Source organism: Aythya ferina (genome assembly GCF_964211825.1).
Source record: "Aythya ferina genome assembly, chromosome: 3".
Classification (NCBI taxonomy): Eukaryota; Metazoa; Chordata; class Aves; order Anseriformes; family Anatidae; genus Aythya; species Aythya ferina.
In genome coordinates this window covers 71,160,984-71,186,612 of record NC_140298.1, presented here as the reverse complement: position 1 = coordinate 71,186,612, position 25,629 = coordinate 71,160,984, and the positions used below count along the sequence as shown (strand labels likewise).

Below are 25,629 nucleotides of genomic sequence, written 5' to 3'. Positions count from 1 at the left end.
ATTGCGCTAATAAGGCAGCGGTGAGGCTACTGCGCCCTGTCATTAGCGATCCCGGTGAAGGGCCCTCGTGCTGCGCTCTCCTCCCAAAAAACTCTGCACCAAAATCAGCGTTACTGCGCCGCTTTTGTCAGAACTACCAAAAAATGCTGTAGTGAAAACAAACAGTGTGTTACGGGAAACGCTTGCAACCCGCTTTATTTTCTTCCCTGATAATTTATTGTCTCGGCCCTACATGCTGCTCCCCACAGCCAGCGCAACAGAGGATGCTGGCAGTGACTGGCGTTGCAAAATAATAATTCACATGTCACAACATTAATATCCTCGCGCTCGTGATTGTAATGAGGGATATTACATGCCTGTAATACGCTTTGCAGTGTTCCCTTGCCCTGCCAACTGAATGGCAGCACCTTTCCTAGGACTCACAGTGCTGCTGCCAAGCCCCTTTCCACTGAAGACATAGAAGTGGTGAAAAGCAGTCCTGTATAAATAAGCAGAATGACACGAAAATCACAGGTTATACCCACTAGCCTTTTGTGTGTTTCTTTCTTAGAGAGCCCAATAAAGGACGGGAGGAAAGGTTCGAAAGAAGCTGTACAAATAAAAGAGAAGGGAGCCAATTTTGATGCTGCCTTCGTTTGTACTATGTGCAAGCCTCTTAGCTGAATTATAGCCTTGGCTCAAAAACCAGAACATGTATTATTTGTTGTGCATTAATCTATGTATCAGAATCATCCACACTAATGACTGCTCAAGATCTCACTGCGAGTTCCCCTGTATTTCTTACTGCCTGGAGTTTCTATGCATCATCCAGTAAAGTAGAAGTACTTAAATTTCAGTACGTGCCTAAACTACAACAATTTTTCAATCCTTCCCCTTCCACCGAGCGTACTTTGCAAGAGGTATTCAACGGGTTAACTCATTACCGAGACTAATTACGAATATGGCGAGAATACTTCTCTCGCTTTTGGCTTCAAGTGCAAAAAGTTGGCTTTCTGCTTGAGTGACAGCCAGAAAAACGAACAATGCACACAGCATACATTGTTCGAGAAGTGCAGGCGAGCAAGCGGTGAAACAGATGAACTCTGTGGGTGTCACGCGAAAGCAAATGGGGCAGCAGCCGCCGCTCTCAGCGCTGCTCCCAGGGGACTCAGGTGCAGGAGCGGCTGTGCCGCGGCAATCGAGGCGGCAGCGATTAACCTCTGCCTTAGCTCTGGGAGCCCCGAACCTGCAGCTCAGAAAACAAGCAGCTAAAAATAAATAAGCAGTTAAAAATAAATAAATAGCACAACAGGTCCTGGTCTTTCCTCCTGACCCGTGTGTGGGGGCAGAGCAGGGGCAGAGCGTGCCCCTCCGCGCCAGGGCAGCTCTAAGCACGGGGCTGGAAACTCAGCCGCAGAGAGCAAACCAGAAACCCAATTAGGCTGCATGCGCAATTTTAAATTATTAAACGTTTTAACTTGCCCCGATTGAAACATAACAGCATCTAGGGAAAATTAAGCTTTTCTGGTGCTTATGCCCTAGCAAGGATTGGCTAGTGTATAGAGACAGGAAAAGATGTGAGATAGGACGTGCAGATTGCACCATGCGAAACGCTTTCAGTTTCCTTCAAAGTGCTTCCCTGTTTAAAAACAGTCTTTGGTATCAGCTTTTGAAACCTACTAGCTATGCAAAGCCTGCTATTACCTGCGCCGCTGTGTTGCTCCAGCGCTTGCAAACTCCTTCTGCAGCTGAACGGTCCACCCCCCCTCCCAAAAAAATATAATAACCAGGGTTAATCAAAAAGTCACTGAGAAATCACACTTTGATGGTACAGGAGACAACGTGGAAAAGGTCTAACAAAAGCAAGCGACAGGCAGCCCAGCAGAAAGCCCTGGCCGCCTGCCCCGCTTGCTGCAACAGAGGTAGGTGACTGCAGAAAAGCCGTGGCAAAGCTGCCCTAACATTTACGGCTGGATTTCGTGTAGTGTGCATGCTAAGAGCTCTAACGAGACGAGGCCATCATCCCCCAAAGAACACGTGCTGCTTATTCATCCCTTTCCAAATGAAATGAAGAAGCTTTCGGCGAGCCAAAGCCTGTAGGGAGATTTTCAGTCACCAGAGGCCTGTGGCAGGTGCCTTGATTCCTACTCAAGTCAGCAGAAATCAGGTGCCTAACTCATTTGTGCTTCTGAAATCCCCTCGGTAATGGCTTAATGCAACAAAAGGGAGAAGCAAACGGGTTTTTGTCTACGAGCTGCTTCTCAAACAAAGAATACAAATCGCATGTGACAGGCTGCTGCGCGAGTTGGGCTCTACTTGTCTACGTGCAAGTGGAAGAGCGAATGGAGAAGTATGCAAACTTTCCAAGGGCATATTGCTGCCAGTCATCTTTAATAACAAAAACAAAGGCCGTCTCGGAGATCCCGCAGGCCCCGTTATGCAAGACTTGTCGATGGGAGCAACCTGCGAGTCGGGCGATACCTACATGTAAACACGCTGGGATTGATGCCTTTTTTTTTTTTCAGTTCACAAAAATCTGGAAAGCAGCACCAGCGTTTGGCAGCACTGGAGAAACACATCCTCAACGCCGAGCATCTGGGGCGCAACGCGGCGTTGGTGAGCTGCGAAATCAGTTCGTCGGAGCCAGCACCTTGCTCGTTTGTCAGCATTTAAAAGAGGTCGAGGCTTTCAGAGGGACCTCAGACAATTAGATGCTGCAGGCTCATTGACTTTCAATTAGATCTGGGCACCAACTTCCTCCAGGTTCCGAAATCAGCACGGCGGCGCACACCTATAATCATCCTGGAGTTGTGAAGCACCTTTCTCCCTTTGTCTGTAGGCAAGGCTTCACTCGGAAGATCTTTGTGTGTATGATTAACTTCAAACATGCTTAAGTGTTTCTTGAAGTAAACACTACTTAAGCACATTTAGATTTAAGCAGGTGCTCGCCTGCTTTTCTGAAGAAAGATGAACTTAATTACATGTCTACGTATTTTGGTAAACAAGGCCCTTTACACTTCTTGAATCTGTTTTTTTCCCTTGTGTTTCTTCTTTTTTTTTTTTTTTTTTTTTTTTTTTTTTTTTTAAGTCCAAGATGTTAACTTCTCACTACGGAGTTTAAAAACTCAGTTATTTTTAACTCCCTGTAATGCACCCAGACTGTGATATGCGAGTACAGATTATCCTAACTTATTTTTAACGTTTTAATTTTCATCTGAAGAAAGCCACTCGCACATGTCCAGCCTCGCTACAAACTGAAGCAGTGTATGATTAGCACTAATTGCTGGATATGCCGTATCACTGTGTAATGTGCTTATCTTCTAAAACCTTTAGTGGCAATCTTTAATAATCTGTCCCTAAACAGTGGCGTGAACTTGGCTTCTCTACGCATTTTGTCTTACTGAATTTGACTTGTTAATCTTCCCAAAAGCTGCCCTCCAAGAGCCGTAAAATTTAAAGATCCACTTTATGATAGACATACCTGGATTCATCTCGTTTGAAATCAGTAATGCTAACTTTCACATTTTGAGTCAGGTTTAGATGAAAGATAGGTATTAAAGTACTTTGCAGTGAAGAGTGAGGAAGTACTTCACGGTGTCTTCTGTGAGATTTAAGGGGGGAAAAAAAAAGGCAAGCACTACAGACATACATCTATACCCAGCCTCTAGTCCAAAGAACTGCACCTTGAATCTTCATGAGCATGGAGGTGACTGCAGCTTCTAAGAAAGCAAATTCTGCCATTATTTCACCTCTGGTTTGGGACCAAACTCAGGAAAAAAAAAGCCATATTCAAGAACCATTCTATAATGCAGCTACCAGGCCTCGTGCTGCAAATGGTGCTTATGGTCATGGGCCCCAGGTCATCTGCTTATGGTCACGGGTCCCAGGTCATCTCATTTTTAATACCTGAGCACATTCCTCAGATGCTAGCAGTATCACACATTCACTGGTGAGCACGGTATTTGGCACAATGTCTGGCCATGTCACTGGGGTATCAACCAACCTGTACAAGGGACCTCCAACAGTTATTTATGAGGTCTGTTTTGGTCCTCCCATCTGCTCCAGAGGCTTCCACCCTGCCTTATAGCACTCGGTTCAGCCCATTCACACCTGCCTGGTCCATCCTCCTCCACCACCCTGAACTTTCCTGGCCTCCTGCATGTCATGCTGGCCATACTTACCCTACTGGGCTTTTGTGAGCCCAGGAGCAACTGACGAACATCACCAGCAAACCCTACAGGCAACTGCAGAATCAGCTGAACCAGCTGAACTGTGCTCAAAATAGGTCACTTCTGTATTATCAAATGTACTTACTGCAATTACAATCACAGAGAGCCATTCTGGAGTGAAAAAAAAGTACGGTAAGGAACAGGGAAAAGACAGCACAAGCAAATGTGAAGTCCTATTCCTTTACCAGAGAATGCCATCCACAGGTCACACTGTCCAGAAAAAAGAATAGGCTTTAAAATAGACATGGCTTTTATCACGTAATTAAAGGCTGCAAGAGGACACATTTAAGTTTTTTTAGTACTGCCATGAGCTTTGGAAGCAAGAGTATAGAGTAAAGCATTCAAAAACTGTCACAGCCTCTGGGAAGAAGCTGACGGGAGCTGTTGCTCATGCAAGAAAGCTGGGTGGGAAGCCCATCCACCCCCACTGTCTTCCCACAAAACCTCCTCAACTCTTCCAACTTCTCAGAAGAGCACCTGAGAAAGTGGAGGAACACGGTTTGCAGGGCTTCTAGCCTGTGAGACACAGCAGTAACCATTTTACAATTCCCAGTTATTGAAGGGCCGTGGCTCTTTCAAAGAGAAAGTCTCTGGAATTTGCTCCCCAGGGACCACCAACACCAACTTTTCTGTCTGGACATCCAGCTTAAAATGCACACCCAGCTAACCCCAGTGAATGACTGGCTAAAGTGGGGCTCTTCCCCCACAGAGCCAGAAAACCTTGTATAACCTGACATAACCTGACACGTGAACATCTTGCATTAATGAAGCAGACTGGCAAAACTTGCAAACACACCAAGTGCAGTAGTGGGCACCCCTTCTTGCACAAAGCAGTCACCAGGCTGCAAATTCTTCTTGGGGTCCTGCAGAGAGAATCCCTTGCAATCCACTACAAGTTTGCTTCTCTACGTGAAAACACAAATGCTACTTAGCACCTTCAGAAGTAGTATGGGCTTGCCTTGGAAGCTAGAATTCACACTGTTTTGAATAAGACAACCAAGCAAATAGTGCCATAAAGAGCAGAAGTTTTGATGTGTAGCATGCAGACTGACAGGCAAGCATCATAAGGTTTGGGGTATTTCATGGCAATCAAGTGACATTCACTCTCCACTCCTTTCTTCAGACGCTCTCCAAATCAGTCATAAGCACTACTGAAGTAAAGACTCATTTTCTTTGCGGAGTGGTTTCTGGTGCAAGGTCAATATTTCCTTCATCTAACCAGGTAGGTTTCATAAACGGAGAATATTTAGAGAAAATAAAACTGCTCTAGTTTCTCGTTTGTTTGTAGTACCTCGCTTAATACAGTTCTGAAAATTACCTACCGAATAGCACTGATGCAGAAAGGGACCGTAACACCACACAAAGCCACAACGAGACTAATTCCTCCATCTCCTCCTAATCCCTTCTGAGGATGCAGGATATTTACTTTTATCATCACCGCCGTTTGACTTCCCAGCCCTGACTGCCGGTTACAGTAGTACAGTACGTACTGTTCGCAGTTGCTGAGTCAAAGAAAAAAACAGCTCGAGTAATTAGAAAACAAACAAACACAAATAGTCTCTTTCTCTCCCTTCCCTCATCCTCGAATAAAGCAACATCACACACTGTGAATCACACCACGGCCATCACATGTCCGTATCAAAAGCCTTGTACTTGCTATTTCTTCTGCTGTGTGTGGAGAGAAAAAAATATTTCGCCGAGAGTTAGTCATCATAAAATACCTGCTGAGTCAATCGTTATCTTTGCCACGCAGGGTATCTCAAGATGTTGATTTCTGATTACACGCTGCAGATTTTTGGAGGAGGGAATGTTAACTAGAGAGAGGTCACGTTGGATGTCTGATCCTAATATTTGCTGACTTAGGAGCGGCATGTTTCGATGCAACTCGTTCAATTTTAAAATGTAAACGCTGACGCTGAAAATAATTTTATTTTTACAGGAAAACCAAGTAATGCTATATACTATGCAATATGCACCCTTTCTATCTTTCTGCCTCAGTTTGAAACATATATATGGCCAAAACTGGACCCCTAAAAGCTTCTCTTGGACTGAAACTGGAAGTTATCAAGGTGCAAGCATGTGCAGGGCTACACACTGCCATGAGCACAGACTTTGCACACTCTCCAGCGACGCACCTCCTGCTCTCTCCCCCTTTCAGCACTGCAAGAAGCAGATGAGCAGCCATCACCACTTAAATAACTCCAGAAAAACTGAGAACATTTTACAATAACTTCTCAAAACCAGCACTAAAGCCTGTAAGCTACACAAGGACGCGTACTTCCAGGCACAGATCTGCTAGGGCTGTGTTGAAAGGCACGGGCAGAGAGGAAAATGCATTCACTTCTACTAGTGCTGCCAGTGTACTCCTCTCTAAAGAGAGCAAATGGCTGAATAATCAACTGCAAATGACTTCTGGGTCACAGAAGGAGGCGGAGAGGTTGAAACCTTGAACTACTGCTGCTGATGTATAGTATCTTTATCTCCCTGCTCCCTATGGCACGTAGTTGCTGGTTATCTCCCAGGATGAATGACCTGCCTGCAATGAATTATGCCTGCTTATCTTCCAGACGGGGTATACACTAAGTCATTAAGTAATCTAAGAGTATAACCCCAAGGGAATTACTAAACGAATGAGAAATCCTGGCTTGCTCCTCGCCGTTGTGTCAGACCTGCGTGTGGTGCTGGTGCAAACGTGGCAGGGGGAGCAGGGAGGGGGCTTGGGCGTCTCTCACCTGTTGGCTTGGCTACCTGGTTTCTGCTGTTGGCTTCTTCTGTGTTTGACCTTGCAAAGTTAGGTGATGTTGTCACCACAGGGGCCATTTCCTTCAGAGCAGGGGAAAGAGGAGCTCCTTCTGACCACCAAGGTTTTAAACACCCAAAAAACTCACCTGCTGCAGCAAACAGGCACCTTGAGAGCAGCAGAGAGCTCGTGGGCGTTGTGTTTTCACTGGTTTGTAATGGGTTTTGTCTCCATGAAAGGAGGCACTTCTTCCGAAGAGCAGCGCATTTTTTTAATTAAAAGAAATTGATTTAGTGACAGGATTTACGATAGGGTATCTGACAAGCCCGCTGACCTTCACACATACATACAAATGACTGAGGCTTGATACAGTCAGAGAAGCTGATTCTTGTTTGAAACAATAAAACTGTTAAAACATTTACATCACCGACTCCGGCAAAAACTAAGGAACCCTCCTAAGCAAAGGATATCAAAGAAGCCTTAGGATAAAGACCGATCTGCACAGTCCTTCTTTTCGGATAACACCCAGGGAAGTCTGGGGTATAAATAACATTTTAAATAGAGAGGAAAAAGCATGCCTGGCACAGGGTCACCCCTGCTTTTTACAGCCTTGCTCTTGCTCAACATCCGTGTAGGATGCTCCATTTACTATTCCGGCTGCCATTGCTCCTTGCACCGAGCAGCTTGTGCAGTGGTTAAATATCTCCTCTCAAATATTCTCAGTACCTACAAAAGAAAGAGGCTCGGCAGCATCCTTAACTGGAAGGAATTACATCAGCAACTCCAGACAACACCATGCTGTTTGGCACCCAGCCTCTGAAGTGATTTTTGAGGGGCTGCTGCTCAGGTTTGGTTGTGGTTTCCATCACTTCAGGATGGCTCTGCCAGGAGGAGCATCCACACGGGTGCTTTGCTGGAAGTCAGGGAGATGAGGCACAAGGCTGAGCAGCATCCTCCACGCTCCACCACATCTGAACAACCACTGAACGTGGATGCCAGTCGACCCGAGATTTACCAGGAAGAAAAATAAGCAGGCTCCTCTGGGAAATAACAAGCCTGTCTGAATGGAAATCTGCTCCTTTACACAGCAGCAGCGCAATCTCTAACCTTCTGCCTGTCAATACCCACAGCACACATGAGGAAACGATGCCCGGTGTCATCGTTTTAGCGCCCCTCCTAAATTTAAAAGGATAGAATTAAAAAAAAAAAAAAAAAAAAAAAAAAGCTCAGTTTTCTTCTAGACTTACAGGCTTTACCAAGTGAACACCCCTCCCAGTCTGGTCACCCTGATAGGTTTCCCTGAATGCTACCAGATAAAAAATAAAACCTAATCCTTGCTTGAACGTTCCTGGGACGCTGCCAGGATATTTATATCTTTCCAGGGCAGAACTCAAAAGTAGGCCTTGTGCTGTCACTTGTGCCAAGAAAAGTCTTGCTAGGACATGGAAAGAGGAAATTGCTCTCGTTTCCATGTGGACATCTGAAAACTTTGTCCGGAAACAGAAGATGCCACGCAGAAGGTCACAGAGCAATCGGATTTTGTTTGGAAAGTGTAGGCTCTGCACACACTTCGCAAAACTTTCTGTAGGACGGCTCAGGCCTGTTGTTCATTTTCTGCATGATTTTTAGTGTATTTTTTTTTTAATCAAGACCTTCTACATTAATAAAAAGCTTCAGGTAATCCATATTTCTTTTTTCAAACAGTGCTTACACCCAGAGATGTGCTGTTCACCTCCAGAAATGTGATTTTAATCTCATCTTCCTATGCATAGCGGTTTATATAAGGACTTAATTTCCCTTCTCTTATATAACACCTATTTTTTTCACGCTGAGCCTCCAGCCACTACCAGAAATGAGGAGTTAAACTGTGTGATGGTGAAAAGATTTCATTAACAGACCAGCTTCTAAGCTTGCGAGCAGCCTGCTAGAGGAAAAATAAAAGCAACAGATTTTCGGGTTTTGTAGGCAAGGACAGAAAGGACTCCCTTGTTAGCTTCTATTTATGGTCCCCCAGCAGATGACCTGAATCTCCTCCATACTCATCCCCCTTTACAGAGCCTATAGCTTAGATTATTCACTTCTTAATGAAAACACCACCTGCCAGATGGACAAGAGAATAATTACATTACACTTGCATTAATAAAATACATACAAGGCCCATTCGCTGGGCACGGCGCGGTGCTTGATCTCTGGATCCGTACGCTGTAGGAAGGCGCTCGGAAAGGGATTTTCCTCACTGCATTTTATGATAATGAAGATCGAGATCTGATTCATGCAATGGCCCGATGCAAATCTACTTGATGTGGGAAAGGCAGCTCTCGGAGTAACAACCTGCCTTTCCTCACCACCTGAGCGTCTTGCAGGCAAGGGTTCAGCTACTCCATCCAAAACGTGCTGCCCTTCCCTCTGAAACCCCAAGCAGGAGCAGAGACAACACCGGGACTTCCACACTAGGACGGAGCTCTGCTGGGAGTCAAACAGAGGGAGGGACCTCATCTGAACTTGATAAAAACGCTTTGGATTTAATTTTAGGGGTGAGCAAAAGTTCAAGCCAATTAAGCCCCCATCTCCCTAATACTAGCCACGGCGTGAACCAGCAGCACACGTCCTATCCTGGTGGCACGTCTCAGGGAGCATTTCCACCTCCCTGCTAAAAGCCTCATTACTCATGTTTCTGGGAACCAGGGGTAGAGAATTAGAAAACAAAATGCCTTTATGGGAGATGTAGCACATAATAGTTTCATCATTAAAAAAGATCACCATAGATTGAGCCACTTACTGTATGGCCAGCGCTGCTGCAGCTGCGTTGAAGTGCAGAAAATTGATCTCGCCTCCCCCAGAACATTCTGCACCATTACTGCTTTTAGCCGGGAGGGCGAGGAGATCTGTGTGCACCTTCTGCTGGTTGAATCCATCTCTCCTCCCCCTAGAGAGGCTACCACTTCAACATAAAAGGCGACGCTTTTGAAGTTCAACCTCCCAAAATTTTGTCAATATAGTTAGAAATGTCAGGGATGCCATTTCTTGCCGTCTGTCCTGCTACTCCGAGCAGAAGCAACTCTCCAAATTTCCCAGCAAAGGGCTACTACGACTTTTCCAACCTATTCCAACTTTCTTGGCTCTTGTTCCCTAGCTGTTCCCTGGGAGACCCGTGACTCCATCCTTGCAGACTCCTGATGAACCTACTGTTGGCTTTGATAGAGCACTTACATTCTCCCTTTTAGTTCAACGATACCATAAATGCGAAGAAGACGGAGGACGCCCAACGTTGCATGCAGGAGCCTTGCACACCAGCCGCCCCATCTTTCTGTTTGATTACTACCCGCAGATTTCCTTGAAGGAAGAAAACATCCCCAGCTTGAGACCTGAACGTCAGCCCTAGCCAGACAGCAGTCCTCATTTCACCAGGAGCCAGACTCCAGCCCTGGATGGTTTCCATCAAGATCCCATTAAGTCTGTGCATGTGCTGCGCCCTCACATTTTGCGAGAGCCACGTGTGTATTCAGGAGCAGATTTTGACACTGTGTTTGTTTCTGGCTTCGGAATGGTTTTCATGTTCCTTAAGTAACAGCCTGTTTTCTGGAAATTCAGTGATTTCTTAAACATGTCCACAAATTTATCCCTGTTATCTGCCAAACAATATTGGAGCTATCAAATGCTCGTAGCTTTTGCTTTTACTTTTGAAGACAAAAGGCTGTTTCTCTGAAGAAATACATTGTTTAGGACATGTACTTCGGTGCTCAGGACCCTTTCTTCTTTGTCATAACAATGTATGCACAGGTCCAGCCACAGCTCCTGTTTTGTTTCCTAGGTCCCACCCTGTTAGTGTGAGCAGATGTGAGGTGTCACAGACTTGGACTAATGCCTGTGTCACGAAACCTGCAATTACCTCAGCACACAAAATAGGAAGAGAAGCAAACCCTCGCACAGAGTACGGTCCAGGTAGCCTGTGCTGTAGATCATCCACGATCCCAAGCAATTCCCAATGTTCTTGGCAAAGCGGGGCATAGATCTAAATTCCTGAACGCAGCAATGTTTATTGCACTAGCCTGGTGATTCACTAAGTACAGGATGTGCCCAATTATTCTGTGTATTTTTCCAATCATATTTCATAAACTTCAGTTGCACAAGTACAGGAATACATTCGTGCTTGCTTGTCCATTAAAACTCGTTTTAGGAAAGGCCATCCGACTTCAACAATAAAATCACAGGCTGGCTATATGCATGTTTGGGGGGGGGTTTGTTGTTGTAACCATGGATTCAGAAAGCTCAGCTGCTAAGCACATACAGTCCGTGATACAATCGCTTTCTTTTTTGTCTCAACCTGCTGAGGAAAGTTTTGCATTGAACATAGGATGCTGTTTTTGTTCCAAATCCAAAAATTAAAAACAGCAGTTCTGAGGACATAGATAGCTAAGCCAACAACGTTTGGCTGCCTAACGTAAAAATTAGCAGGATTGTTTTTACTAAAAACAAACCATTAGATCTTTCCAAGATAAATAAAAACTTAGAATTCTGACTATCAGCCCACAAACAATGCGTCCAATTTAGTTTGTTTGAACACTGCACCACGGATAAAACAGATACGACTGCAACTGCTGTATCTCTAAAGCTAATTTCGCTACCTTAAGCAAGCTGGCCTGAAACAAGCTTTTTTTGCTTTCTACGACGGGTTACTACAAGCAAACACAACTCTTTCTATTGCAGTTGAAATATTAGCTAGATAACATGGCTGACAAGCAAGCTGATCTCTTGACAAGCACGTCCCATACTTAGGGCTATCCATTCAAAATTATTTTATGAATGAAATGCGTGTTTTGTCGCAAAAGAGGCAAATACTTGGAAATACTTGGAGGGCACTCAGCTGCAATAAACCAGTTTTCACCTGGAGAGCTCAACCCATCTTCATTGCAGCAGATGGGGTGGTAGTAGGAGGTGCAGTGGACCACCAGCCCCCATCGCTGGAGTAAATCTGTGTAAATCTGTGTAAAATCTGAGTAAATTCTGTGGAGTCTCCTTCTCTGGAGATATTTAAGGCCCGTCTGATGCCTACCTGGGCAGCCTGCTCTAAGGAACCTGCTTTGGCAGGGGGGTTGGACCCAATGATCTTTCGAGGTCCCTTCCAACCCCTTCAATTCTGTGATTCTGTGGAATAATGTGGAATAAGATGCAAAGTTTAAATTTAGTGTAGATACAGGAGCCCCTACACCAGCTGTTTTCAGGTACTCATCCTCTCCCACTGCGCCAGACAGCACAGCAGTGCAGACAGCCCCTGTCCCTCCAGCACAGAGCTGCCTGGCCAGCCACTGCATCTCGTTATTTGTGCAGAACAGCCTCCTACCATATTTTTCCTGGACAGCCATGTATTATGTTAACAAATCATTTTATGCACTAAATTTCACGAAGAAGGTACAACCTTCAGCTTCCAAATGATGAATTGGCCGGGCAGACTGGACTCCTGGCTCAGCAGCGTTGACAGTACATGGAGGGTTTTATTCCCTGGTCTACAGAGCTCGTGCATGCTCTTCTTTGACAGCACCTGCACGTCTGATGAACCTCACCAGAGGAAGCAAGCTGGGAGCTTCCCTCCTGCCCTCACCACAGGTTTACCTCCAACAGCTGCCCAAGAAGGTGAGTGTCACCTCAACACGGTGTGTGTGCATCCAGCAGTCACTTGTCAGGCTTTGCCACCTCACTTGGGAGAGACATAAGAGCAAGGCAGGCCAAATTAAAACTCTAAGCCCATTAATCACACCCTCATGACTTCAGATAATGCAACGTGCAACGTGCACCATATGCTTATGTAGGTCTCGCCTTGGGCCATAATCTAGATTATGGAATCCTCTCAGGGGAATAAGCGACGAGCAGGGCTGCAGGGGGAGAAAGAAATCGCAGAAGCGAGGAGGGACAGGCGAGGGTTGTGTGGATTCGTTCCCTCTATAAAAGGCAGTTATGTAAGGAGTTCGTACCTGAACTCGAAATGGGTTGATTAACATTCCTGAAGCGAAATTCATCAATTCTTCACATAAAATGAGGCCCGAGCTGATGGCACATACCCGCTCTTTGACACGTTAAATGCCTGAAGTGGAGTTCAAATGGATCATTGCAGCTTCACAAAGTCCTCTGTGAAGAACTGCCAAAGGAGCAAAATTATGTGAAATACCACTTCAACATTCCTATGGTAGCAGCAATGTGCAATCACACAAATGGCAGGGGAAGAATGCAGCTGAAGTAGTTCCTTTGACCTGCTGCAAGGCACTGAGAAAGCTCTTCAGCCTGGCTGGTGAATTGCAGGCAGTTAAGCAGCACAGTAATTTCATGCCTGTATTTGCAGGCAATGTTGTACGGTATTCTAAGATCTGCATTAATATAAAGCCTTTAAAAAAAAAATCAAATGGAAATTGGACCTACTCAAATTGCATTATTTCCATGCTATGTTAATATGAATTCTGTTCAGTGTAAGTGTGCGATATTTCACATGGAAAAAAGAAAAATGATTTTGAGGGGAAAATGAGCCATGTGGAGATTTACAAAGATTTAAAATCAAACGCATCAGAAAATGAGTAATCCTATTAGACCAATTGTTTGAAGTCAATGTCTTCCTAAAAAATGTGCCGTGCTTCCAACGGGCTCTGACCTGACGTGGGCAGCTCTGGATAAATGGATACGTGGGTCTCTCTCATCCTAAAATCTGTCTGTCCAAACAAGCAAATTAGAGGAGACCTCGCCTGTTTCAATCTCCCTTTCACCAACAGAGAGAGCTTCGTGGACGTGAGCGGCTGAAGGAGCTGGGTACCTGCAGGTGGATCTTATTTAACTCAGCTATTTGAGCAGTTCATCTGCTCCCAGCACAGGTGCACCACAGCACACGCCGTCCTGACATCCTCAAATATTTTCAGTAATACTTCCCATTTAAAAACGTGGAAGCCTTTTGTGGCTGAAAATTAAATAGGTAGATGTTTTAATTGAACGCCAGTGCGTTAGGAACTTCTGCTGCTGCTTCTCCAGGCCTGGTTGGAGCAATGAGAGAGAACCTCCGGGCCTTTGCTGGGCCTGAAACCATCAACAGCCTCTGCTGCAGCCTCGCACAAATCAAAGCCTCATTGCCTCTGTCAAAAGAAAGGACGACCTTTTCCTTTTCCATGTTGCCAGTGAGTTTCTTTGGAGAACATTTATGTAAGTGTTCCTCAGGGAGCGCTGTGCTGGACACGGCACATGCCCCACTGCCCATCGCCTGCCACGCCATGTCCTGTGCAGCCCGATGTCTGAAAAGGGATCTAACTTGGCTTGCACCACTGCTGTGACTTGCAATCCTGTTACTCAGGGGGAGAAACATCAAAAGATAGACGCGCACTTGACGAAATTGCAAAATTTGTTCCACTTACGTGTGGCAACAAATCTGATGCAGACCCGGGTGGCTCTGCAGCCTCTGACAATGGGCACAATCCGTGGGGGAGACAGAGGAGAGGACGGGCTGATCCTGAACGTGCACGTTTTGGGGATGGACTCTTTGTCCCATCTCCCACAGATGACTCAGAGAAGTCTGTGCCTTTCAGGATGGGGGCTGTGGTGGGGTGAGGACAGGTCCCAGAGGGAAGTTGTTCCTGCCATCCTCCAGTGCTCAGCGTGCCCTCTGAGCAGTCCTAGCTTACACATACAAAGCACCCAGATTTTTATTCTATTTCCTGGACTCTTTTTGCCCACAGATAGCAAAAAGATTGTTTCTAGGTGATAAAACGGCGTTAATTCACACAACTCCCTATCGCAGAAACAAGCAGGACTCTTAAGCTATGCGGTTTGCGTGGCAGTCGTTTACCTTACACGGGGCTTTCATGAGCACAATGAAAATGTCTTTATCTTCATCAAAGACCTGCTATCATCTCAAAAACGCATTAGCTTAATAAAATGAAAAAAGGAAAAGGAAAAAAGAGAAAGAGAGAGGGTGGGGCTAGGGCTGGGAATTGCCCAGGAGCTCTGTGTGTTTGCAGTCCTACACAGCCTGCCTGAAGAGGTTTCTATATACCCAGGTGGAAAGCCCACCTGATGCTGGGACTAGGGAAGTCTTCTTCTCACCTAAAGAGATCACTCCTTGGGACCTTGTGTGCCGAAGTGCCAGAAGGGGAAAGACTGGGAGTGAAGAGAATTTCCTCAACAGCACAACTTAAGCCAGCAAAGACCTAATCCAAGAGGCTGCTCCTGGGGACCCCGCTGCCCCTGAAGGAAGGGGGACAGCAGACTGCCTGTCCCTCCAGAGCGCAAAGAGCACAAAAAGGAAAATCAGAGGGGCAACAGTGTTCTGCCTGAGCTCTTTCAGTTACAGTGATCTTAGATAATACAAGAGACAATAGCAGGTAATAAACACCCGCATAAACATCCATCCCAAAGCCTCCTTTGGTCGTGGCGAGTCACCCGGCCGAACACTTGCAATGCTGCAAAGCTTCCTCAGCGTTTCCAGGAGCTCTGGGGGCAGACACCAGAAGCACAGCTCAAACCACGCCACCAAAAGCAAGCCCCAGAGCTGTGGATTGGGAAGCTCACCCTGCAGAGAAGCCGTAGGGCACCATCAGCGGTGGCCCAGCCAGCGCCGGGAGCCACGTTCCCTCGCATTTTGGGCAAAGAGGATAGGGCTGGGTATCCTTCCTGGACAGGGAGCGTAGGAATACACCGTGATTTTTGTTGGCAGACCGGCACTTTCTCTAAAAACGCTAAGGCTGAAGAAGCACACGATGGTTCTTTTAACAGCAGTTCCCCCTCCCAAGCAGTCGCGTTCATAAAACGCACAGGCGCCCTCTTCAGCGACCTTCCTCGTCTGTCTGCCCCTCAAGCCAACCTCTAAAAATAGTTAAAGGTAAAAGCTACTCCATGAAGGTCCTAAGGAAGACAGCAGCGCCGCGTGCCTCGAAGGAATCATTTGTCCATAGCATCTCAAGCACTCAGGCAGAGACGGGCAGAGACATGCTCGGCTTAATGCTCCTTCCCCGCTCGCCCTCCCCTCCTTCTTGGAAATGGTGTGGCTTTGCTCCAAGTTGCCCCTCTCCTCCAGGAATGGTTTCGATGTAGGCCAGTCTATTTGTGATACTCCTCCTGTAAGCGGCGGATGAAAGGGTATCGCTGGCAGGACGTGACTGCGTGGCTCCCAATCCATCCTCAGGCGGTGCCAACAATAGGCCTGCTTACAGCTAATCCATTTACTCAGCTTACCTGTCAGGCTCCTGTCCCCTGCCCAAGCGCCACGTGGGCGCCTCGCTCAACCTGCACGCTGCCAAGTGACCCGCAGTAACCTGCCTCGTGCCACGGACTTGGAGAGCCGTGGATTTGGATTAAGGCAGGAGCAACCCAAAATGGCCACAGAGCTCCCCGTGGGCTGCCAAGGAATGAATACACCTCTACTTTGTGGGGACACGACTGACGGAATGGAGGTTGCACATTATTCCCACTTAAAACTTAGAACACTTAGCACTTAAAACACTCAAACACTTGGCGTATCTGAAGTGCAGGTAAAGAAATCTGTCCTTCCTAGCTGAGAGGGCTTGGGGGAGAAAGGAAGATTCTGGAACTCTGACGTACAAAATGTATTCAACTACAATGCCACACAAGCAAAAATCCACAAAGCAAATCCAATTAAAAGAGAAGAGAAGAGAAGAGAAGAGAAGAGAAGAGAAGAGAAGAGAAGAGAAGAGAAGAGAAGAGAAGAGAAGAGAAGAGAAGAGAAGAGAAGAGAAGAGAAGAGAAGAGAAGAGAAGAGAAGAGAAGAGAAGAGAAGAGAAGAGAAGAGAAGAGAAGAGAAGAGAAGAGAAGAGAAGAGAAGAGAAGAGAAGAGAAGAGAAGAGAAGAGAAGAGAAGAGAAGAGAAGAGAAGAGAAGAGAAGAGAAGAGAAGAGAAGAGAAGAGAAGAGAAGAGAAGAGAAGAGAAGAGAAGAGAAGAGAAGAGAAGAGAAGAGAAAAGTTGATGGTCACTACAAAATCTATTACTGAAAGAAAATTTCTAATTGAAATGAACTTTCATGGCCTTTCATACCCCTGTTACAAAGACAGATGCTGCTGGCGTGGCAGTGGATCAAGAGACTTGGGTACAATGATGTGTCCACACTTGGTGCCCACCCTGCGATGGCTGAAGGTTGGGAGACGAGGAAACAGATCTGTATTTCTGTGAGGCAACTCCACGCCTCATGGCTAAATCTGCAGACCAAAGGGCTGTGGGCATCCAAATGAACGTCTGAGATGGTTTTGGAATTCCTCTGTTCAGCAATATATTTATGCTTAATGTCTCTGTTCAGTAACTTACCTATTCCTGTAAGTCCTGCCTGGCTATTACAAATACACTTAGGTTATACATACAAATTATTACAACAGAAGATAAAGAAGTCACCAACAGTACTGAGTTCTGCAGCTCACGGTTTATCCAACAGTAACTACAAATTTCGTATGAACCAAAGATCTCTGATAGCAGATATCAGCTAAGTTAGCATATGAAAATTAAAAAGGCAGTGGCTTGACAAATTCAGAGTGGAACAGCAGTACCAAAATCCTTACCAAAAAGAAAAAAAAAAAAAAAAAAAAAAAAGAGGATAATTAACCACTGCAAAAACTTCCAAGAGCTTTATCATCTGAAGTCTTTAAATCAGGACTGGATGCCTTTAAAGTACCCTCAAGCCCAGCCAGGATTTATGTGCTTGATGCAAGAATTATTAGATGAAATTCAATGTCCTGTATTCACGCAGCCGTCAGACAATGAGCATAATGGGTCCCTCCAGCTTTAAAAGCTATTAATTCCAGTCTGTATGTGCTGGGAACTCAATTACAATTTGTAGCTAGCAAAACCTATACAAATATTATCACACCACTGCAAAACACAAGCCAAAGAGGAAAGATTTAAACGTCACAAAGCATCACAAAAGGAGACTTCTTGCATATTAAGAAAAAAGTGCACTAATAAAAAAAAAAAGGAAAACGACACACTTTACAAAATTCATCTAGGCAATTTCTCCTTACATTACCCTAGCAGTAACACACAATTCTTATAATAACATTTCTTGGTTAATGATTAGTATCAATAATTATCATAAAACGTCTTTGCCTATTTTTTTGCACACGAATGGAAGAAAAAATAATAAAAGGAGGAGAACTCTCTTTTCAAATCCAACACCTGGACCTTAGTTGATAAGAAGTCCTCTCTTAACATAGGATTTTTCTCCAGCATGGAGGAAATAATTCTTAGAAATTAAAATACTTTGAGTTAAAACAGCAATTTCCATTATTAGCATGAGCAGGCATTAGCAGTTCATTTCTTTCTCATAAGGATACATCCTGCCCTCTGCCTGGCCTGGATGAGGGCCTGGTGGTACTAAGTGCTCGATGAGCACAGAGGACCAAGGGATGCTCTCCTCTCACCCTCATTTAGAGCACGCCATCCCTTCTCCATGCCTTGACGAAAGGCAGGTAGGCAAGAGGAGCTTCATTTTCCGAAACCACAAGGGCATTTTGCATGCCTCTAATGTCTCTCCCTTCCTCTTCATGAAGGCAATTGTCTTCCATCCCTTCTCGCTGAACACTACGTGCTCGCTTACACTTGTGACTTGATCAATCGGGACCGCTGCTACATAAAATGAAGTAGATGCAGCTCCATCATATTTCTACATTAATGTCACTTCACTTAATCCAGCCTCTTTATTATACTCAATCACCAGGCATGTTTTTCAAATTTGCAGCTAATTATTCATAGAAAGAATTTTCTGGTGATTTTTTTTTTTTTCCTAACAAAACAGAAAAAAAAAAGGACCGTTCTGTCTTTTTTTTTTTTTTTTTTTGAGAACAGGCTTTTTCTTAGAAATAAAAAGGATCATATGACAATAGTTTTGCAGTGTATCGTGCAAGCTCTGTTGGAGTCAGTCCAATTTCTATACAAGCACTGCCATTTTGACAACAAAGCAGCCTTATTGAAACAGGCAGGCTTCATCTTAATTCTGGCACTACTGAATGGAGAGTACACACTAGCCAGGGAACAATGAACCAAGAAAAGAGTTACAAATCTCTAGTGACAACTGCACGCAAAGAAAGAGAAGATGCATTATGATAGCATTGTTTGCTCGACTCCTTCACGAGACCACTTTCGAACAGGGATGGCTTTTTGCACTGAGAACTGAAAGCTCCTTCCAGATTTTGCACGTGTGTCTTCCCACCCACCACCAGGCCAGCGACACCCTCCATCACTCGGGTAGGAAATGCCAAAACAGCTCCACTCCTTGGACAAAGGTGAGGAGAAACAGTGTCCCACCTTCCCACCGCCTTCCCCCACCTCTGGGGCTTGCTGGTTAGGGCTTTTTCACAATTTTTCCACGTTTAAGGAAAATACCAGCCCCTACCTTGTATTTCCTTCCAACGTAAATTTTTAAGTGGGAGCAAAAGCAAACAATATAAATCCATAGAGGGAAAAAAAAAAAAAAAAAAAAAAAAAAAAAAAGGAAGATTTCAAGGTAGCAGATCATTATCTGTGGCCCCCGTTTTCATGACATTAATTCTCACTTTGCTGTGTGTGACATTATTTGGGTGAATGCATGCTCTTAGGCACAAAGGGGTGATTACTCCAGGCCGGGCTCTCACGTGCAGCAAAGCTCATTCACGTTGCTTTAGTTTGCATCTAGAAGAGAGATTCAGCCCATCTAGGTTTGAGCAAACTTGGGAATTGAGACAATTTTAACAGCGTTTGCAATAATTCTTGAAAATATGGCAATGAGTATTTGGCCTGAGCGAGGGTGATCGCAGCTCTTTGCACGAGTTGCTTCTTGGTAGGGTAGGTGCAAGGGCACACATCCACCCATATAAACATGCGTACACGCATAAAGATAGGACAAAACCTTGTGAAACCTGAGAAACAGGCCAGCTCAGTCCACGAGCTTCAGTGTAATGAGTTTCTGAAAACCTTTCAGGTATTTACCCTGGCAAATACAACCTGATAATACAGGTATTTGTAATATAAATCAAGTGCAGGTGTGTGCATGTTTTTTTTTTAATTAAAGCAATTACGATCTTTTAAATATTTGAATAGAAAGCCTTGGTTGGTAGTTCTGGTAAGTTCAGGAAAACAGTAGCTTCAAAGACTGCTGGAGAAAGACCAACTCATCACAAAACACTAGGCGTTCACAGAGGGATCTTTCGAGGACAGATTTTTGTTCATACCCCGCTAAAAACCAAGGGGAGCTACGAGACCACGTCTTCCAGGACACCTGATGGTCTCCTCATCACTGTTCACATGCAAACATCAGAAAGCATGATTGACTATAAATATAAACTAAGAGGTATTTAAATTCAAGCCATTTCTGTTGCACCTGGCTTCAGAAACCTAATTCTGGTGCTGATGTACACTAAACATCCCTGGGAAAGAGGGGACGGAGGGTCAAAAGCAGGGCTGGTCCAGTTCACATGCTCACGTCTACGAGACAGAAGGCAAAAGATTTGGCGCCTTCTTTCCCTTCGTAACAAACAGCTTTCAATTCTCACTCAGCAAAAGGGAATTAATTTATTCTCCAGTGGAGAAAAAAAACGCAGTGTCTTGGCAGTGAGCACAAACACAAGTTTAATCTTTCTAGACTAAGTCCTCAAGCCTGGATGGGGCGAATGAAAATATGCGATGGGAGTTTTCCTCTCTGCGAGTAATTGCATGGGAGGGAGATGAAGCAAGTTACGGACCTAATGAGCAGATCTGCTCAGGTCAGCCATTTTGCCGGCTGCTGAGGAGAGCACAGCTTTTGTTTGCTTTTGACAAAATGAGATTACTGCCCGAGCTTCAGCCGGGACTGGGTCCACGGCCGACAACCACCACTTCTCACTTACCTCTAATCTGGATTCCTGAAAGATGGGAGAAGTACAAGCCCTGAAAGCTGGGAAATTTTAATTTGAGAACATGAGAAAGAGTCAAAACACTAAGAAGTCCAGGCACCTGAAGCAGAGAAGCCCCCGGAGCTATAATGGATGTATGGGACCACACGGGCTGGGCCGGGGGATGCCCTCTGGTATCAACAGAGCAATGGGCACAGCAAGACACCAGCAGGCTCGGGCTGTGCCTAACAGGTCCTCCCACCCCCAAAAATTTACAAAATGCAATGCAAAAGGTGCCCTAAGGCAATAATCACCCATCTGCTAATAAAGGCGAAGGTTTGTCTACGTTCAAAAAGCTGCTCATCCAGCTAGATGGAGACGTCTGCTCTCCGCTGAACACTCTGCATGAAGACCACAGCTAAAGTTGCCTGACTTAAATGCAACAAGAGGTCACCTTTTTGTCCATCAGAAACAGGTTTCTGAGTGCTCAGAAACTTATAAATATGGGCACAAGCTGCTGCTAGAGGCACGGACATCAAAAAGACAGCTGAGGTTTGCAGCAGCCCTGAGGACCCCTGAAAGCCCTGCGGGACGCCCACCTTTTTATCTCAAAATGTTCATCAGCCCAAGATGATTCAGGTCCAAAGGCTCTGACTGCTGTGGGAAAAATCTCCAAGCAGCTCCCATCTCAACTATGTCAACCTTGTTAGAGAAAACTGCAATTATCCAAAGAGTGCATCACAAGCATTTTTCTCTTCAACTGATAAAAGTTGCTGTAAAGGTCACCGGCTAGAGAAGATATCGGGTCCTTCAGTTTTAGAAATAAATGAATTAAAATTGGTTTTATAAAGAAAAACCTACTAATTTGCTCCCAAATACTTTTGACCAAAGCTCTGAGGGAAGTAATTCAGTGGTGAATACAAACACTTCCCTCACGGCTGTTCAAGACATTCAAACCCATTGGTAATTCCTCTGATATAAAACACTAGATGTTAGACTAAGTTCTACTTTGGTGCTTGTAATTTTTAAATAAAATAAATAATAACAATAATAATAAAAGAAAATAAAGAGCATCTTGCATATCTGTCTTAGCAAGTGACTAGAGAAGAGGGTTCAGGGCACAAGGTTGCAAACACCATCCATCCATCCATCCATCCAAGCAAAGGAACATGGAAGGCAATTGCTGTGGAGCAAGCCCGGTGGTCTTTTCATCCACATGCCAGATTTGTGATTGAGAAATGCAGTGCAATTCAAAAAATTCAACAAAGAGAGCTTGTATACGCTCTCTGATTCTTGGTTGCCTTAAGATCACATTTAAATAATCAGATTAACAACGTAAAAGGAATGAAACAGCTTTAGGTCTGTGTTTTCTTTGGTGATCTTTTTAGTCAAAGTATCATGGAATGCACAGATAAATTTCCAGAGAAGTAATACTGAAAACTCCTTTATCTGGTTCAGGTATTCCAGAATGGAAAACAAGAAAAAATTTAAAAATAAATGAATAAAGAAGAAGGAAAAAAAAAAAAAAAAAAGGAGACATTTAGAACTGTCTAGACTACTTAAGAGGAACCTCTAAAGTTCAAGAACCAGCTCTTTTAAATCTTCTAAATCTGACTTCATTTCCCGTGTTATAAATTCAGTCCAAGCTAGAGTAAATTAACATACATTTATAAAGAGATGCTGGGAAATAAGATGAGCTTCTTAATATTTCCCAAGTGAGGGGAGGTCACTCTCTAAAACAATGTAAAATATGGTACTAATTTTAGTCAGCTTGTCATAACACTGTAACCGTCTGAGCTACATTCCAACAACACGTCAAGACAGACTGAAAACAATAATAATAATAGTCAAACTCCCAAATGACTTTCTTCTCGAGCAGAGAGGCTACCAACACAGACAGGCAGACCACTGAGCCTTTCAACACTAAATGAGCTAGCTTTTGTGCTGCCTTAATGGGACTTTGGTGCTTACACAGAAGTGTCCTGCTTGACTGCAGGACTGCTGTAAGTTAAAGCGATGTCCTTTTGAGGCAAAAGAGATGCGTGCCCAGCAGAGACAGTTGCAAAGCTCTACAGCTGCTAAGCAGGAGCTGCCGTGTGTTGTGGGAATGCTCCTGCAAGTCCCTGTCTTGAAAAGAGGACATTCCTGGGAAAATGCAACTTCTTGACAGCACTTGTTTATGCACAGCCTAAAAACTCTCCCCATACCGAGCCATACTGACTCTGATGGAACAACTGTCATGCTGAAGCAAGAGACTGTAAAATGATGCCTGAATATGGGAACTGGAATATATATAAATATATATATACATATATATATATATATATATATATATCAATCAGTATGTTATTTTATTGTTTGGAAAAATTCACACCGTTCCTTAAGACCCCATGGAAAAAACAGAGTTCTACTCTAAAATGAATGTAATTGTTATGACATTAACTTGATTTTCATTCCCACTTTTCTGAGTTAAACAATACAGAAGACCATCCTGAATTAAACCATAAGCTTATGGAATATTAGGTGTACGTATGACTTGTCTGGCATAATCCTGCATCTGTACTTGTATAAAATCAAAATGACAAGTATGCAACTACAAATTATTTTTCATTTTCTTCTTGCTTAGAATCCAAGTAACTTGTGCCAGACAGCAAACTGACCACCATGCACACAGGGCTAAAAAATAATGAAACACAAAAATAATCACAAGAGACAAAGAAACAGAAGAGGTTACTGGAGGGCAAATAAACCTAATCACTGGGAACTATCTAAAATAAGTAAGGGATTTAAAAACTTGTTCTCAAATCGATTCAATTAAATCCAAATCCTAAAATGATTTCTGCTTAGGAGGAACTGTTTCACCTGTTGTATTACGCAGCGATATTATTAGTACATCTTCATTCTGCTACGGAGAGATAGCTCCCGACCAAAAGAGTGATCCAATGATAACAGCAACCTACTGCTGTAAGCCACAGGGAAATGATGCACAGAAGACTAGGCATATCGTATGCTTGTTCTGAACAGACCTAATTACCTACACAGAGTTACATCTTTAAACTACCACAAAGGAAACTTCGGATTTCTGAGCTACATTTCTGGACACCGCATCCAACGGAGCCCTTTGGTAAGGTGGCTCTGGGAGGGTGAAATGGTCCTGTCCTGAGAGCCTGCCAAGCAGCAGCACCCTCTTCATGCTAAAATGCCTGAGACAGAGACCACATGTTGCAGCTCTTTTCTGAGAACAAATGTACATCTCCAAGCAGGCTGAAGACTATGCTAGAAAGAGAAGAAAGGAAAGGCTGCTCTGAGGGAGAGCACTACGGTGAAATGGGTGGATCCTAAAGCCAGTTTCCCTCTGTCCTAAGCAGTGGAATTAGCATCCCCAAGCAGGGTAACAGGTTTCCTGGAGGTCTGCATCTCCTCATGAACAGACACACGAAGTAGCAGATTTAAAGCTGAAAACACCACAGCCAAGCCTGTATCCAGCTTGATCACCCTGGGCCTCTGGTGACTTGGTTGGCTGGTGCTCAGACAACACAGCTAACGAAAGGAGGAGGATTAGCCAGATGGCAGCAAGACAGCAGCACTGGAGGAGGTGTTGTGTCCCACCAAAGGCTAAAAGCCCTCAGGCTACACCTACAGCACTAAATACAAGACACCAGGGACTCGAAGCCCAAGGGCAGTGCACAGCTCACACCTACACAGCTCGCTGCTCTTTCTCCTCCTGGACTGCCCCCCAGGTCCTAGGGGCTTTTGGGGACCATTTCTGACAGGGGCTGGACCCTGCACACTGGGAAGAGGCTGGCAGGGGACAATTCGGTGTCAGGGACAGGGCAGGGACAGTGCTTGGCAATGCCCCTGAAGGTGACGGCAGTGCTCCAACCTCTGCGGCCTCCTGCATAGGCCATGCCAGTGCCCAGTTTTATGGAGCTCCATTTAATAATAAAAACTAAAAAATAAAAATATACGAGGAGCAGTGCTTTATTTGGGATTCACTGAGGCTGATGGCCCTGACCAGGCCACCGAGGCCAAGCGCTGGAGCCTCGCTCAGCCCTGTGCTCCCCGCCGAGGAAGCCATCCATGCCCTAGCGCCTGAGGGAGGATATCCACAAACCACGCGCCGCGAGAAGGTGTAAACATCCTCCATCTTCAAATGGCCTGGTCGGATCACCCCATACGAGACAACGTTTGCAAGATCACGTAGGCAGTTGCCTCGAAACCTTTGGATTTAAATTTCGCCGGCCTAACATGCAAGAAGTCAGGAAACTTCCAGAAACACACAGCCTCCAAGTGAAACCACTTGCACAACATGGAAGAGGTTGGGGGAAGAGAGGAACGTCTTCGTTTTTGTTCGTCTTGCAGAATAATGAACAATCTTAATTGCTTCACGTATTAGGGATAATAGCGAAATAAATATTTATTTCTATAAGAAAGAGGTTTGCTTTCCTCAGGTGGCTGGGGGGAAAAAAGAGGAAGAAAATTCCTAAAACACCCCTGACTCCAGCACACCATGCCAAAGGGTCTCACACGCCAGGGTTTGGTGCTCCCCAGCTCTGGGGCTGAAGAGTGGCCCCGAAGACAAAATGGCAGTGGGACCGAGGGGTACGAGCTGTGGGTCAGCCCGGCCTCGCCTGGCACTGAGAACAGGACAGACAGAAAAGGCCGACCTGGCAGCCCATGAGAAGGAAAGAGATAGCAGCTGTTAATTACTATTTTGCCATCATAAAGCTTCTGGCACTGACTTGGCTGATTTTCACATTAATTTATATGCTGTTCGTTTTAAACATAGAAGGAGTCAGGGCGAGCGGTAAGGGCAGGGTGAAATATTTCCTTGGCTTCAGTTGAGAGCTTGCAGAGCCAACACCTG

The 25,629-nt window shown here is 44.9% G+C and overlaps 1 protein-coding gene across 3 annotated transcripts in view; it reads right to left on the bottom strand.

Moving 5' to 3' along the window:
- Positions 1–25,629, bottom strand: part of FOXO3 (forkhead box O3) — an 80,600-nt gene that overhangs the window by 32,349 nt on the left and 22,622 nt on the right. The window contains exons 1-2 of one of the 3 annotated variants that reach the window (XM_084515201.1): positions 5,814–5,895; positions 5,635–5,710 (exon numbers count right to left, since the gene is read on the bottom strand). The exons of the other annotated variants lie outside the window; for them this stretch is intronic. Of the exons in view, the coding sequence (XP_084371327.1) occupies positions 5,635–5,643 (9 nt within the window). The 5' untranslated portion in view covers positions 5,644–5,710; positions 5,814–5,895. Of the gene's footprint in view, positions 1–5,634; positions 5,711–5,813; positions 5,896–25,629 lie in introns of those variants that run through there. 3 annotated transcript variants of the gene reach the window in all.